This window comes from Notolepis coatsorum (genome assembly GCF_963971535.1).
Source record: "Notolepis coatsorum genome assembly, chromosome: 5".
Taxonomy (NCBI): domain Eukaryota; kingdom Metazoa; phylum Chordata; class Actinopteri; order Aulopiformes; family Paralepididae; genus Notolepis; species Notolepis coatsorum.
Window position 1 is genome coordinate 79,271,279 of NC_140169.1, and position 17,329 is coordinate 79,288,607.

A 17,329-nucleotide genomic window follows, 5' to 3' on the forward strand; every position below is an offset into this window, starting at 1 on the left:
CGAGAGGAAAAAATTTCCCCTTGAAAGGGTAACAGGGAAAGGGGACAAAAAATATGTTATTAAATAAAATAGAAGTGAGACAGATGGTACAAACATCACAGAGGTGGTACGGGAAATAGTTAAAACACATCAAACAAACAACCAAATGAAATTACATACTACATGAAGCAGAACAGTCAAATTACAGTTAAAAGGCTGGGTGACAGCTGCAGCAGGCACGTGCACACATAGAGCCCAAGGGGTGCTTGAGCACCTGCCTTTTTGAGCCTCATAAAAAAATTGCCTTTTTTTTTTTTTTTTTTTTTTACCATTACGCATATAGACTGCCCTTCCAACTGAAAAATGTCAGGATAGAATCAAAATATTAGGTAAAGAGAGCGATGCCCCATATTCCATTGCAGTTTGCACGGCCTCCTCAGCGTGCCTCTCCGCGGACCTATATATTTTATGCATAGCGTGGGTGGTGATGATGATGATGATAGAAACCGCTGTGGCCCATACAGTTGAATGCTGGTATTACACTCACTGAGGGACACAAAGAAGTAGAGATGTTCCGATACCATTTTTCCCTTTCCGATCCGATTCCGATACCTAAGCTTTGGGTATCGGCCGATACCAATATTTATCCGATACCAGTGCATAAAAAAAAAAATTATATAAATTATACTTTTTTTTTTTTTCTTTTTTCAGATACTGTTATACTGTTTTTTAGTAATAACTAGAACGTATGGTATTTATTCAACAACAGGTGATTGTATAGATTTGTATTAGTATCATTAATCAATGAGTATGGGCTGCAGCACTGCAGATATACCCTACTCCAATGATCCACACGGACATTAAACGGTGTTGCACTCGCTACTCAGTGGCTCTGCAGATATACCCTATTCAGTCTGTAAGCTAGTGGCAGATGGAACGTTCATGTTGTGGTTTTTGATGCAAAATAAATATTCAACATTCTCTTTTGAAACTCCGCCTCAGACTCTTATCCTTTGGCACTTGCTGTACTTTGCTTGCAGGTCTGCAGCCATTATTGCTGGATTATGTGAATAGCACCAACTTTAGACACGGTAACGTTATCAAGCTAAGCTAACTGACCTAGCTCGCCTTCCCGCAGTGACATTAAGATAACGTTAGTAATAGTCAGCTAACGCTAGTCCGTAGCTACTTAACTTAAATACAATTCACCGTGGGTGCATTATTGTTGATAGACGGTCACGGACAGTGTTAGGTCCTGGAGAAAGGACAGGCGATCATCTGATTTGATGTAACGTTAAAAGCGGATGTTGTTCCAACTAGCTATCTTTCCAGCTAATGCTATCATAACACCAGCCAAACACATCCCGATTCCCGTCCGAGCTCCCCGTCACACCGCACTGTCGGGGACAATGGAATTTAAGAAAGTGTATCTGCTGTTAAAATGACACAGCATCACACTTTAAAACATGTTCATTTTATAATCCTCACTCTCCGCAGGACTCGGCAGGAGATAAATTACATCATGGGATCGGAGGCTAGAATTTACGTGTACTCGCCGATACCGATACTAGCATTTTAGGCAGTATCGGCGGCATTTCCGATACCGGTATCGGTATCGGAACAACTCTACAAAGAAGTCAAGTCCGATGGGATTTGGGAATCTCAAATACAAATCGTGATTGGAATAAAAAATGCATTTATATTAAACAATACAGAATATACAGCACTTCTTGGGGTCTGTAGGGTAAGCACTTATTCCCTCCCCCCTGAACATTTATGTAGATGTATGGGCCTTTTAAGTCAGTGATAAAAGTGTCTTTCAAGGATAAGTGAGCTCCTGCACTGATTATTATAGTTCAATATTTGATCACCAAAACCCCCCAAAAAGCATTAAAAGGGGGCCCCTCCGCCCGAAAAGGGCCCTTAAAAATCGGGCTTGCGCACTACGGGCGCTCGGTTAAAACACACACAGGTATAGTGCCCTTTTCAGCCTTTGAGCACCTGCCCCTCTAAAGTCCTGTGCACGTCCCTGAACTGCAGGTGTGTAATATATAGAGTTCAAGTTATTTTATTAGTCAAATACAGGGGCATTGCAGGTAATGCAATTCTTGTGTTTTGAGCTCAGACTCAACAGTGCACAATTAAGAAACAGCAATGAATACAAGAGTGGTAACAAAGTAGTAGTAGTAGTAAGATCAAAATAAAATAAGGTAAGATACAAATATTTACAGAAATTGTCTTGCGTGTAGTGTATGTGCATGGTAAGGTGCAGTGTGTGTGTGTGTGTCTAAGAACAATAAGTAGTAGTAGTACGATAAATAAAATATCTAAATGAGGTAAGATATAATAAAATAGTCAGTTTATACAGAAAGTGTCTTGCGTAAAAGTGCTAATGATGGAGCATCGCCGTCGGTTGTGTGATAGTAAAGGGATAACCTTCTGTCGTGTGGCAGTGAAAGGGTTAAGGTGCAGAGTGCATGTGCCTTATGTGTGTTCAAGAGTTTGAGGTGTGTGTGTTCAAGAGTTTGAAGTGTGTGTGTGTGTTCAAGAGTTTGAGGTGTGTGTGTGTTCAAGAGTTTGAGGTGTGTGTGTTCAAGAGTTTGAGGTGTGTGTGTGTTCAAGAGTTTGAGGTGTGTGTGTGTTCAAGAGTTTGAGGTGTGTGTGTTCAAGAGTTTGAGGTGTGTGTGTGTTCAAGAGTTTGAGGTGTGTGTGTGTTCAAGAGTTTGAGGTGTGTGTGTGTTCAAGAGCTTGAGGTGTGTGTGTGTGTTCAAGAGTTTGAGGTGTGTGTGTGTTCAAGAGTTTGAGGTGTGTGTGTGTATTCAAGAGTTTGAGGTGTGTGTGTGTTCAAGAGTTTGAGGTGTGTGTGTTCAAGAGTTTGAGGTGTGTGTGTGTTCAAGAGTTTGAGGTGTGTGTGTGTGTTCAAGAGTTTGAGGTGTGTGTGTGTTCAAGAGTTTGAGGTGTGTGTGTGTTCAAGAGTTTGAGGTGTGTGTGTGTTCAAGAGTTTGAGGTGTGTGTGTGTTCAAGAGTTTTTTAAAAGGGCTCTCTCCTGTTCTTGTCCTTGTTCAGGAGTCTTGTGACTCGTTGGGGAAACAGCCGTCTCTTCTTGTGCCGATGCTCCCGTACCGTTTGCCACACGGTAGTCGAGTGAAAAGTTTGCGACTGGCGTGATCGTGGTCTCTGAGAATGTTCCCCGGTTTTCCTTCTGCACCTCTGTGTGTAGAGGATGTCCATGGCTGGCAGCTCAGTCCTGGTGGGGTCATCCCCATGTTCCCCGGGTTCTATGTTCCCCGGGTTCTATGTTCCCCAGGTTCTATGTTCCCCGGGTTCTATGTTCCCCGGGCTCTATGTTCCCCGGGCTCCATGTTCCCCGGGCTCCATGTTCCCCGGGTTCTATGTTCCCCGGGTTCTATGTTCCCCGGGCTCTATGTTCCCCGGGCTCTATGTTCCCCAGGTTCTATGTTCCCCAGGTCCTATGTTCCCCAGGTTCTAGGTTCCCCGATTGATTGATTGGTTGATTGGAAATTGTATTAATTTGTATTAATTGTTTCGAACTGGTTAAGCTTGGCGACTCTTTCGAAGTTGGTTAATGTTAGAGTTTGGAATCAGGGCTGGTGGTCTATCGCCCTGCTCTAAAGATAAACTCTAAGCATAACCGACTATCTATCGCTACCGGGGAACATAGGACCTGGGGAACATAGGACCTGGGGAACATAGGACCTGAACATAGGACCTGGGGAACATAGGACCTGGGGAACATAGGACCCGGGGAACATAGGACCTGGGGGAACATAGGACCTGGGGAACATAGGACCTGGGGAACATAGGACCTGGGGAACATAGGACCTGGGGAACATAGGACCTGGGGAACATAGGACCAGGGGAACATAGGACCTGGGGAACATAGGACCTGGGGAACATAGGACCTGGGGAACATAGAACCTGGGGAACATAGGACCTGGGGAACATAGGACCTGGGGAACATAGGACCTGAGGAACATAGGACCTGGGGAACATAGGACCTGGGGAACATAGGACCTGGGGAACATAGGACCTGGGGAACATAGGACCTGGGGAACATAGGACCTGGGGAACATAGGACCTGGGGAACATAAGACCCGGGGAACATAGGACCCGGGGAACATAGGACCTGGGGAACATAGGACCTGGGGAACATATGACCTGGGGAACATAGGACCTGAGGAACATAGGACCTGACCTGGGGAACATAGGACCTGAGGAACATAGGACCTGACCTGGGGAACATAGGACCTGGGGAACATAGGACCTGACCTGGGGAACATAGGACCTGGGGAACATAGGACCTGGGGAACATAGGACCTGGGGAACATAGGACCTGGGGAACATAGGACCTGGGGAACATAGGACCTGGGGAACATAGGACCTGGGGAACATAGGACCTGGGGAACATAGGACCTGGGGAACATAGGACCTGAGGAACATAGGACCCGGGGAACATAGACATGCTCCCGTCCTGGTGATGCGTGTTGTGCTGACGTCACCACCTACCCCACAGAGAGGAGAAGGGGAATCGACATGTGCATCAGTCAGCTAGTGACCGTTGCAGTTCCTGCTTAAACACGTGAAAGGACGGAAGTGATGCAATGATGGAAGTGATGTGGTCGCTTGAGAATGTTCCACGTGATGAAAGTTCAAGGGAGTTTTGAAGAGAGTTCCAGTCATTTACAGCAGCAAAATGAAAGGAATTCTGGCCAAAGACCAGTGTGGGAATTGATGAAGTGATTGTAGTTGTTACGGGAAAGGTGCAGGAGGCCGGAGAGGTATTTCGGTGTCTTTCCTAACAGATTTTTTTTTTTTTATTATCCACCTTTTCTCCCCTTTTTCTATTTTTCTCCCATCCCAATTCCATTGTGCCAATTCTCCCCTCCCCTGTCTTGAACGTTGCTCGCATATGCCCCCCACTGGTCGGTCGTAGGGAGGATAGAAGCCTTGCATCACGTGTCCCCTCCGATACACGAGGAGGCAGCCTGTCGCATCTTTTCACCTGCCAGCGCGGACTCTCATTGGCGAGGTGTAACGTGTGGGAGGCTCACACTACCCCTGCTGCTTCCTGTCTCTGCTGTGCAGGCGTCCCCCAACCGACCTGTAGGAGTCGCTGTCCACAACGTCCAGATTACCACCCATCGACTTCCCACCCGCTAACTCCGCCAATTGAGTTAGTATGACGGCCGGCCCAAGCCGGAGGCAACGCCGACAGCCGGAGTCGAACCCGGTGTCTCTTCTTTCCTAGCAGAATCTTATAAATAAGTAGAAGCCAGTGATGAAGTCGCTTGGTGTGGAGGGAGGACCAGCCTATCAATTTATACGGTGGCAAAACGGATGGCTGAGTGGTTTATTGAGTCTGTGCTGTAAATGAGTGGAAGTGTTGTCACGATACTGGAATTTCGAACTTCGATACGATACCTTGAAAAGTATCGATATTCAATACCATTTTCGATACCACGGGGAAAAGGTTCAATCTTAAAATGTAAAGAATTAAATAAAATAAAAAAATAGATTCATATATTCTTTTTTTTTATAAATTTAGCTTTTGCTGCCGGTTGATTCTCCTCAGCTTCTCTCTGGTACTATAAGAGAAGATAAATAGAACACTTTTAAAACCCTTTGTTTATCTTTAGATCACACATTTAAAAATAACTAAATGATATAATCTTAGAAATTAAGTAAACACTGTAATCTGTACCTGACAAAACTGAACTGTTTGTATTACAGTCATATTCCAACTTAACTGAATGCACGTGTGTGTGTGTGTGTTTTTTAAATATGAATAATTAAATATCGATATTGCGGGAAATTAGTATTGAGACAGTTTTTTAAATATTCAGAATCGATATGTATCGAAAAATCTATATTTTTGACAACACTACCCAACACTGTCCCTTCCTCCCAGACAGACGAGTGGAGGCTGAGCGAGGTCAACAAGGACTTCAGCCTGTGCCCGTCGTACCCGCCGCTGGTGGCCGTGCCCAGAGACATCGACGACGACACCCTGAGGAAAGTGGCCACGTTCCGTCACGGCGGTCGCTTCCCGGTCCTCAGCTACTACCACAAGAAGAACGCCATGGTGAGAGAGCATCATGGGAAATTGAGTTTATATTATTTTTTTTTGATCAAATATTTTTATTTTCTTTTCTTTTTTCCAACATGAAACAAAACATATCACAATACAACAACAACAATACATAAAAAGACTTACTCAACACCACATGACAAGACAACTACTGATACAACTGTACAGTGATCATCCTAACATGGACACTCGCTCGTTCTCTTCCCCCCCCCCCCCCTCCCCCCGCTCACCCCAGGACCTCAACATGAGTCACACTCATAATACATCACAATACTCAGCAAAAAAAAAAAAAAAAAAAAAAACAAGAATCTAAACAAACATTTCCAAACTTATATGCGTTCCCTCAACTTTGCCACTGTAGCCAACCAAATTACGATATCAGATTCCCTAACCCCTATAACACGTGCCGTGGATATCTCCAAATAGATCACGTCAAGGTAGGTGAGAAACCATACCTTTGGACAGAGTCTATCTGGATGAAACCAACGTGAGGCAATCAATTTTTTTGCGGCTGTGAGGCCGGCCAAAATTAGTTTTTTCACCTGTATAGAGGTCGGTAATTTAGAGAGATCATTCAGTAATAGTACAGAAGGAGATACAGGTATGGTTAGAGAGAAAATGTCTGAGAGCTGATATGTAACATTTTCCCAAAAAATCACAACAGGAGGGCATTCCCAGTACATATGCATAAATGTACCTGTGGCGCCACTTGGACACAAGGTACACAGAGAGTCAGGTCTGAGACCCATTGAATTCAATCGTCTAGGGGTTAAATAAGTCCTGTGAATAAAATTCAGATGAATCTGTTGGTGATCTGGGTTGTGTGAGGATAACCGAACATTTTCCCAGACTGCATCCCAATCAAAATCTACATCCAACTCCGGAACATCCTTTCTCCAAATCGTATCCAGGGGGAGCTCTTTATACGAGGTCATGAGTAAATGGCGATAAAAGTCAGAGACAAAGCCTCTCGATGTCTCCTTGTCATAAAAGAACTTGTGAAAGCGGTGATGCACTAGTGGAGCATCCCATGGCACGCCATGAGCCTTCAGAGCTGCTCTTATTTGTAAATAAAAGAAAAAGGAGGTTCCGGGGAGATCATATCCGTTGGATATATCCTGGAAAGATCGGAGGCCAGAGTTATCAAAGATATCCCCCAATGTGTGGATACCTTTCTTTTCCCATCTAGGGTACCTAATAGGTTGTTGTTCAATAAGGAGAAGATTGTTATTAAATAGAGGGGAATGCGTGTGCCATTGATGGCGGTTTGTACCCACTTTCTGAGTGTCACGCCAAGTTTGGATCACATGTGTGATTAAAGGGCCAAATCTTAATTTACATTGTTTAATTGATATGTTGGTATACACAATATCCTGAAGTCTATATGGGGACACCAACTTCTCCTCCAATGGTCGCCAAGATACAGCTGCTTGAGCATCAAACCAAGTGATCAAAGGTCTCAGAGAGAAAGCCTGAAAATAATATTTAAAGTCTGGAAATGCTAAGCCCCCATCGAGTTTACTCCTTTGGGCAGTTGATCTCTTCAAGCGCGGGCGTTTATTGTTCCAAACGAATTTATACGAGGCAGAGTGCAATTTCTGCCAGTAACCAACAGGAGGAGGTAACGGGAGCATGGAGCTGATAAAGTTAATTCTGGGTAAAATATTCATTTTAATTATTGATGCACGGGCCTGTAATGAATTTTTTAATTTGGACCATCTGTTAAAGTCATTCGTAATCCTGTCACCCAAGCTGGAGTAATTATACCTTACCGTCTGGCCTATAGTGGGGAATATTTCAATCCCGAGACATTTAAAGTGCTCCACCATAAGCATGTTTGCCGGTAAGATGGTAGCCTTCGCAGGCTCATTAAGTGGAAGAAAAGCAGATTTTGGCCAGTTGATCTTAAAGCCGGACAGGCTGCCGAATTCATCTATCACGCCGAGCAGATGAGGTAGAGAGATGGAGGGATTTTGCATAAACAGGAGTACATCATCTGCGTATAAGCTAATATGATGATGTGTGCCCTGAATTGAAATAGGAGACATAATTTGGGATTGTCTTATGTATTGAGCTAGGGGTTCGAGGGATAAAGCGAAGAGTCCGGGACTAAGAGGACAACCCTGTCTAGAAGAACGCGAGACAGAGAAGAGTGGCGAACAGAACTTTCCCGTTAAGACCACTCCAATCTGTCAAATGCCTTCATTGCGTCCAAGGATATGACCGCTGTAGGGGCTGCAATATCCTTGCTGGCATTGATCACGTGCAGTAACCGTCTGATGTTGTCAGTAACCAGGCGGCCTCTTATGAAGCCGGTCTGATCAGGGTGAACTAGAGATGTCATGTGCTTTTGAAGTCTGGTGGCTAGAACCTTGGCATATAGCTTAAGATCGGCTCCGAGGAGACTTAGGGGCCTGTAGCTGCCACATTCGGTGGGGTCCTTATCCTTCTTGAGTAAAACAGATATAAGCGCCATATTGACATCTCTAGAAAAATTGCCCTCTTTGATTGAGTGTAAGATCATTGAGAGTAATAAGGGGCCGAGTACATCCCAGAATGCAAGATAGAGTTCCGGTGGAATGCCGTCCCATCCGGGAGCCTTGCCCCGTTGCATATCCGCAATCGCCTCTCTAAGTTCAACCAGCGTGATAGGTGCAGCTAACAACCTAGCACTATCTTCTGAGATCTCTGGTAGATTGATTTGATCAAGAAAATCCTCCAGCTTGGTATGATCAAAGACCACCTCTGACTTGTACAGATTGGAATAAAAACAACGAAATGTATCATTAATCTTTTTTGGGTTGGTGGTTACCTCCCCCTGTTGGTTCTTAATGGAAGGGATATCCGCAAATTGCTCACTGGCACGTATCTTCATAGCTAATAGGTGACTAGGCCTGGAGGCGTGAAAGTAGTAGTGCTGTCTTGTTCTGTGCATCTGAAATTCAGATTGTTGTCTTAAAATAGAGTTAATCTCTTTTTTCACTACCTTAATTTGAAGCTCCAGTCGATTAGAGTAGTTGTGCTGCAAGGAAGAGATCAACATGGCTTGAAGCTTTTCCAGTTCCTCTAGCTTGGAGAGACGTCCCTTGCGGAGATTAGATGCAAAGAGAGTAGTGTTACTTCTGATAAATCCCTTAACCGAATTCCATAGGATTCTGGGGTCCTGTACAGAGCCAACATTAAACTGTAGGAATTCAGTGAGCTTCTCTTTAAATTGCAAGTTAAACTCTCCGTTTTTCAGAAGTGTTGAGTTAAAACGCCATCTAGGGGCACGGGATGTTATTTTACTGAGTGAACCTTTGAGGAGGATACCTTTGTGGTCTGAGAGTGCTATGGGCACTAAGTCAACATCAAAGCTATCAAAGAGATGTGGGGAAGAAAAAACATAATCAATTCTGGAAGAGGTCTTATGTCTCGACGAGAAGAAGGAGTAATCCCTCGCAGATGGGTTGAGCAAACGCCACATATCAATTACCCCTGTGTCCTTAGACCAGGCCTGTAGGGCTGTGGTAGCTTGCTTCTGATCAGAGTTTTCCGTGTGATTGGATCTATCGATCAATGGATCCCAAACTGCATTAAAATCAGCTCCTACTATTAAAGAGTAATCAGGTAGTTTCAACATAGCTGAAGTTAGTGCAGCATAAAAGTTAGCGTCATACAAATTAGGGGCGTATGCAGAAATCAGCGCAATTTTCCGGTTAGAGCATTCTATTTTAGCAATAGTGATTCGACCATTTGCATCAGACCACACATCTAACAGTTTAATATTCAAATTTTTCTTCGCCACTATGGCTACCCCTCGGGTCTTGGTGCCAAAAGAAGAAGAACTTATGTTATGATAAAATTTATTTGCCAATTTTGCATTATCCGCCAATAAAAGATGAGTTTCACTCAGCAAAGCCAGATCCACTTGCTTCCTCTTTAGCCACGTTAGTACAATTGTGCGTTTATGTGGTATATTGAGACCCCCTGTATTCCAGATCAGGATATTCAAATTAGCCATAGTCTAAAAGGGATGCAGTCTGGTTGAATGTAATTCGTTTGGAGTAGAAAACTATAATAGATACATATTCACTTGTTAAGGTTCCATTGAGTACCGAGCGTGAGCGTGAAAACAAAAATAAAACAGAGCGAGTCGACTGAAAAGAAAAACAAAAAACACAATCCCCCATTCCCTCCCCCCTCCCCCCCACTACTATAACTTCTCCTATCCGGAGATTAAGCTGCATCCCACCTGGTCGTCTGCAAACTAAAATGCAAACAGCCAGGTAAAAAGCAGACTTCCTTCTCAGTGGCTACACGCCACGCTCCCACAACAGTAACAAAAAAAAGTATAATTAAATGCCTCTAAAAGGTAGAGAGGAGAAAAAATAATAATAATAATAATAATAATAATAATAATAATAATAATAATAATAATAATAATAATAATAATAATAATAATAATAATAATAATAATAATAATATCAATAATAATAATTATTATCATTATTGTTAAACCGTAGTGGTTTAATTAAGTTTAAACAAGTCGACACACACACCCACAACTGAATGATAACCAATGGGCAGCACATCCTGCAAACTGGGGAGGGCGCAACATTGACTATTAGTCTGTTATTTCTTAAAGTATGCTCTTAAAACTCAGAGCAGAGGGTACCTGCCAATGTACAGTTTCCTCCCCCTCAAATGTATGTATTCTCCTGTATGTCATAAATGTATGGTTGCCACAGCACTATATATCTGCATGTAACAAATATTATGAATTAAGATTGAAAAAGAAAAAGAAAAAGAAAAAGGGGGGCCCTGATGTAAACAAGACCAGTCCTTATCTGTTCTGCATCCCATCAACAACCATTGGGCCATACTGCATTGTACCCACTCTGCAAACCGCCAGCAAAACCTCCAACCAATCAATCAAACCTTTGCCTGCAGTTTGGGGGTAGTGCAATTAGTTTGCCGCACCGGGTGGGGGCGATGTGCATGAGTTCGTCCGCCATCACAGCGAGTTCAGAGTTCAACATGTAAATGAGCAGATAGTGACGCGTCTGGTCACCGACGCAGCCAGGTGCTGGGCGTGACGTTTAACTATAGTGAAAGAGCATGGCCAATGAAATTACAAGACCCCCATTCATGAAATAAGTAAGCAGGAGCAACTCGGCGACGGTCATAAATATCATAGATATATATATACCTCCATGATAAACAAGACGATAAATCCGCGTCACGCACAGGAGCAATACAAAATAGAAATCATATCGATAAGCATAGCTTAGAGTAAACAAAATGCACGATTTGCAGTGGAAACTATTATAAATAAACAAAACAAAACAAAAATAATAATACGGGCGATGTTCCCGAGCGACACACAATGTCCCAACATCACCCATCTAAGCACGGAGATAGACAGACAGTCGTGATGTTTAGTGTGTTACCCAAAGTAGACATGGGTAGGATAAACCGTGTCATGCACAAAAGCAATACAAAATTTAAATAATATCGATAAGCATAGCTCAGAGTAAATACAAATGTACAATTTACTTGGAACGGAGAGCATAGCGCTAGTACCACGGCAAATAGCAGATACAATTATCCATATAACGTTGTAAACAAAACGAGCAAAAAAGAAAAAAAAATTAAATGAGAGAAGAGGCTCCCCGGCGACATATGTCCCAACTTTAGCCGTCTAAGGATGAAAGCACGGAGATATAACTATAGAGTCGTGGTGCTCGGTGTGTTACCCAAAGTTTCACTCTGCTGGAGTCGATGTGTGTTGTTTCTTCAGAAAGTCTGTAGCTTCCTTAGGTGAAGCAAGATGTCTTTTTGCGCCGTCTTTGTCTTTGATGAAGAGTCTCGCTGGGTACCATAAGGATGGTTTATATCCCTGCTGGTAGAGGGATCCCATAACATCTCGGTAGCGGGAGCGTTGTTCCAACACTTCGGGGCAGTAGTCCTCGAAGATTAGCACAGGTTTCCCCCTGTAGGTCAGCGAACCTCTCCTCTTCCGAGCCTCCCGAATAATAATCTCCTTGGTTCTGAAGCGGTGTAGGCAGGCGATCACCGCCCGGGGCCTGGAGCCAGGGGCTGGTCTGGCCGTCAGCGCCCTGTGGCAGCGATCAAGTTCGGGTGGTGTAGCAAGCACTTCCTTGCCCAGAATTTCCACCAGCACCTCGGCAAAAAAATCATTGGGTCGGTCGCTTTGGATAGACTCGTCTAGCCCTATGTTTGTTTGACCGACGGCCACGCGACTCAACATCGATAAGCTTGTTCTTCAGTTTGGCGTTGCTCTCCTCCAGAGTCAAACACCTAGCCTCTAAGCTCACCATCCTATCGGACCATGTATTAAGTCCATCCTCCAAGGATGTCAGACGCTTGGCATGGTCAGCCACGGATAACTGGAGGTTATCTAGTTTGGAGTCGGCCGAGGCGGCGGAGACTCTGAATTCGAGCGTGAGGTTCTGAATTTGTATGGCAATGCTCGTCAAATCCGTCGGCTCGTCGTTTGTGAATGGTAGATCCGCGTCCCTAGTGTCCTTGTTCTTTGGCCATTTCGATGCCATTATGCCTGTCACAGCCAAAAATTCATTAGTAGCAAAATATCCGAAGAAAGAAAGTAAAAAAAAAAAATAATAATAAAGTATCAATGAGGCTTTTTAGCATAGGTTTGTAAAGTTGGGGAGTTGCAGCGTGGAGAAACACGTCTACCACATCCTATACCGGAAGCTCGAGTTTATATTATTATCTTTTTATTATATATTAACTAGGGATGCTCGATATTGGCTTTTTTACATATACCGATATTGTCCAACTCTTAATTTCTGATACCGATATCAACCGATACCGATATATGCAGGGTTCCCCCCCCCCCAAAAATAGAATAATTTCAGGTAATTAACATTACATATGTCTTGTTGTGGAATTAACATAACATTATGCATACTTTTGACAATAAATAAAATCAGAATTTGTTCTTACTTGCTTGCCTGGGTAAATAAAGGTTATAGAAATGTTATTAAAACTTCAAAACTTCCGGTTTGACGACAGTATGTGACAGTCGCATTTGTCACAAGCTCCGCTCCAGTTTTTGTTAATTTCGCTTAAAAACCTACTTTATACAACACTAATGTGTTTAAACCTCGACGTATATATTAACTAAGACCTTCAACTAACAGTAAACGCAGCATGCCAGGAAAGAAAGATAACACAAAAAGCCATGAAGCAGATACTCCAACGGTAGACGGTGCGGTGACACGCTCCACAGGGAAGGGAAAGGCAGACGCTACTGAGAACAAAAAGCCTGACAATCGCATGGATTCCAACATTCCTATGACCTCAGCCGAGACAGTCATGGAGAGTACTTCACCCGACTTCAAAACGCTGACAGCTATGATAAAGATCTTAACCGACAAGGTTAATGATATCGCTAGAGCTGTGGAGAGAGCCGAAGCTAATGCTATTGCATTTAAGTTAGCTATAGAGGCTAAACTTGTTGACATCAATGCACAGGCTGTAGTACAATCCGATCGCATAACGGCGGTTGCAAATACTGTGAACGAATACTCACTGAAACAAGAGGAGAAGAATAAGGAACTATTTGAGACTATCGCCGTAGTATCGAAGGAGACTCAACTGGGAGACAAACGGCTTTGGCAGATGATCCAGGACAACAAGGAGGAAAACTTGGTCAAACTGCTCGAAATCTAACGTCACGCCCGCAGATTTAACCTCCGTATAGTGGGTTTGGATGAATCAGTCGATTGCACAGATGCCAAGTTTGCTGCAGTGCTAGTCGAAATTCTAGGTCCTGAAATCCTACCTACGGAACAGATAGTGGACAAACGCTACAGAATTGGCACCGTAAACTAGGGCTGGGCGATATAACGATAACGATAAATATCGTGATATTTTTTAATAATCGATATCGAATATCGAAATAAAAAATAATCGTTTTTTTTGTGACCTGCAACAGGGCAGTTTTAAAACCAGAGACAGTGGACAGACATGTCTTTCTTGCCTGCAACTTAAAGTAATGGCTTTGCTTGTCCAAATGACAATACTGACCAAATTGAGATTTATTTTTCTCTTGTCCATTTATTTTGTTTGCTTTCTAATTTAAAATACAGTTTGAAACCGTCTGTACACAGTAGGCTATGTGTGCTAGCAGAACTAGTCTCCAGTCACGAGTCACAGTGCACATGTGCTGTGGTTTGTCCACCAAAAAAGCGCCAAAAGATCGAAAATAAACTAGCAGAGCCAGAACTGTTCAACTCCCCTGGAGCCACAGCCAGCAGAGAAGCCGGTTTACTTTAGCTTTTAAACCAGCTGCAGCCTGAGAACTGGAGTGTGAGGGGATGTAACACTAAAGATGGCGGCAATGACAAAGAATTGCTGCAAAATAAACATACAAAAAATTATAACAATTCGATAATTATTTTTTAACAACAGATGTATGTTTATTTTGCAGCAATTCTTTGTCATTGCCGCCATCTTTAGTGTTACATCCCCTCACACTCCAGTTCTCAGGCTGCAGCTGGTTTAAAAGCTAAAGTAAACCGGCTTCTCTGCTGGCTGTGGCTCCAGGGGAGTTGAACAGTTCTGGCTCTGCTAGTTTATTTTCGATCTTTTGGCGCATTACTTTAAGTTGCAGGCAAGAAAGACATGTCTGTCCACTGTCTCTGGTTTTAAAACTGACCTGTTGCAGGTCACAAAAAAAAAAAAAAAAAATATTTTTAATTTCGATATTCAATATCGATTATTAAAATATATCGCGATATTTATCGTTATATCGCCCAGCCCTAGTTTACGGTGCCAATTCTGTAGCGTTTGTCCACTATCTGTTCCGTAGGTAGGATTTCAGGACCTAGAATTTCGACTAGCACTGCAGCAAACTTGGCATCTGTGCAATCGACTGATTCATCCAAACCCACTATACGGAGGTTAAATCTGCGGGCGTGACGTTCGATTTCGAGCAGTTTGACCAAGTTTTCCTCCTTGTTGTCCTGGATCATCTGCCAAAGCCGTTTGTCTCCCAGTTGAGTCTCCTTCGATACTACGGCGATAGTCTCAAATAGTTCCTTATTCTTCTCCTCTTGTTTCAGTGAGTATTCGTTCACAGTATTTGCAACCGCCGTTATGCGATCGGATTGTACTACAGCCTGTGCATTGATGTCAACAAGTTTAGCCTCTATAGCTAACTTACCGTAATTCCTCTAATAGTAACCGGGTCTCAAATACAAGCCGGGTCTCTATTAATGGCCGGGTGCGCTCTTGAGCTAAGCAATTATAAGCCGGCCTCCTAATACAAGCCGGGTTACTAATATACTGAGCTGCATACTGAGCTAGTTACTTGATTTCACTTTGAAAACGTTGAAATGACCAGTGACCACCTGTAATTGCACTGTTTACTATTTCATACAGTACTTGGTTTCAATAAATGAACCCAGTACATTTTACTGGGTTCAAACTGACACAAAATGTTGATTTATTCATTATGATCCGTTTGAAAATTTGAAATATAGGCCTCCCTCTTATACAGGCCTCCTCCTAATACAAGCCTGGTACCCGCTACAGTTGAAACAAATACAAGCCGGGGTTACTATTAGAGGAATTACGGTAAATGCGATAGCATTAGCTTCGGCTCTCTCCACAGCTCTAGCGATATCATTAACCTTGTCGGTTTTGCATGAACAGTATTACGTCGTCCGCATATAAACTAATTTTGTGTTGTGTGCCCTTGATTACGATTGGTTCTATGAGTTGGGATTGTCTTATATATTGTGCTAAAGGTTCTAGTGATAAATCGAATAGTCCGGGACTAAGGGCAACCCTGTCTAGAAGAGCGTGATACCGGAAAGATTTCGGAGGTGATTATACCTGTTGTAATCATGGCCGATGGGTCTTTGTATAATACTTTAATCATATCAATGAATCCTTTTCCTAACCCCATCCTTTCTAATACTGCCCATAGATATGACCATTCCAACCTATCAAAACCTTTCATTGCATCCAGGGACAGCATCGCCTTAGGTGTGGTGTCGTCCTTGCTGGCATCTAGTACGTATAGTAGTCGTCTAATTATAACAATTCGATAATTATCGATATCGAGAAATATGATAACATTATCATATCGTTATCGCAATATGATTTTTTTCCATATCGCCCAGCCCTACCGTAAACTACAACAACAACAACAAGGAAAGAGTGATCATTGCTAGTTTACGGGAAACTGTAACAAGAGACATGATTATCAGGGAATCACACAAGAAATGGGGAAAACTGATATACAAAGGGAAAGTGTGGTTCTATGAGGACATGTGCAAAGATGCCATAACTCTACGGGGCCGCTACAAGGATGTAGTACATTGTCTATATGAGAAAGGTCTCCACCCCATTCTACGGTATCCAGCCATTCTTTCCATTGTGGAGGGGGAGGGAAGGAGATTCGTGCTACGTTCGCTTGAGGCGGCAGAAGACTACATGAAGAATATAAAAAGTGGATGACAAGATTCATCTTTCATGGATAACTTTGCAATTGTATGGACATCAAAAACGGCATCATACAAGCTTTTGACAACATTGAGGGATAAGTAATTTGATATAAAACGCTAAACACCATATATATATATATATAGATTCATGGTAATATGCAGGTCATGATTGATACCGACTATTTTGGAACATTCTAGAATTTTCTATTCCCTTTTTTTCCTTGAAGGCTATGAGTCATAATGGAATATTCTGGAATACACTGGATTGTTATTGTTCTATGGCACGAAGAATGTACTGGAACATTATAACAACAATCTGCAAGTCATGAGCGGCTGACAGCACTCTGGAATACAATGCCTTTTTCAATGATGGCCCCGGGAAATAACAACGATATGAGACTTGGTCATGAAATAGATGTGAAGAACAATGACCACCATAGCAGATTAATGATCACTCATGACTGGGGACGATCTGCATACAAGTATTTTAAAATCTCCTTGTCGTTTAGATGTGTAAACATTCAAAGTTATTTAAAAAAAAAAAAAAATTAAGTAGATATTCCCGGATTATATGGGTTTCGATATCTAATTCTAAACATCATTATTTCTTATTCTTTATTTCTTTATTCTGAAATGTTCTAACCAATAAATGTTAGTAGAAGGTTTAAAAAAAAAAAAAAAAAAAATTTAAATGAGTATACTAATTGAGGTATATTTTTCATTTTGTTTAATTACATTAACGGGAGAGAGGCTTGGT

At 42.6% G+C, this 17,329-nt stretch overlaps 1 protein-coding gene across 1 annotated transcript in view; it reads left to right on the plus strand.

The window, feature by feature from the left end:
* mtmr9 (myotubularin related protein 9) overlaps nt 1–17,329 on the plus strand; it is a 76,088-nt gene that overhangs the window by 14,839 nt on the left and 43,920 nt on the right. The window contains exon 5 of the mRNA XM_084313980.1: nt 5,909–6,082. Coding sequence (XP_084170106.1) covers nt 5,909–6,082 — 174 coding nt within the window. The remainder of the gene's footprint in view (nt 1–5,908; nt 6,083–17,329) is intronic.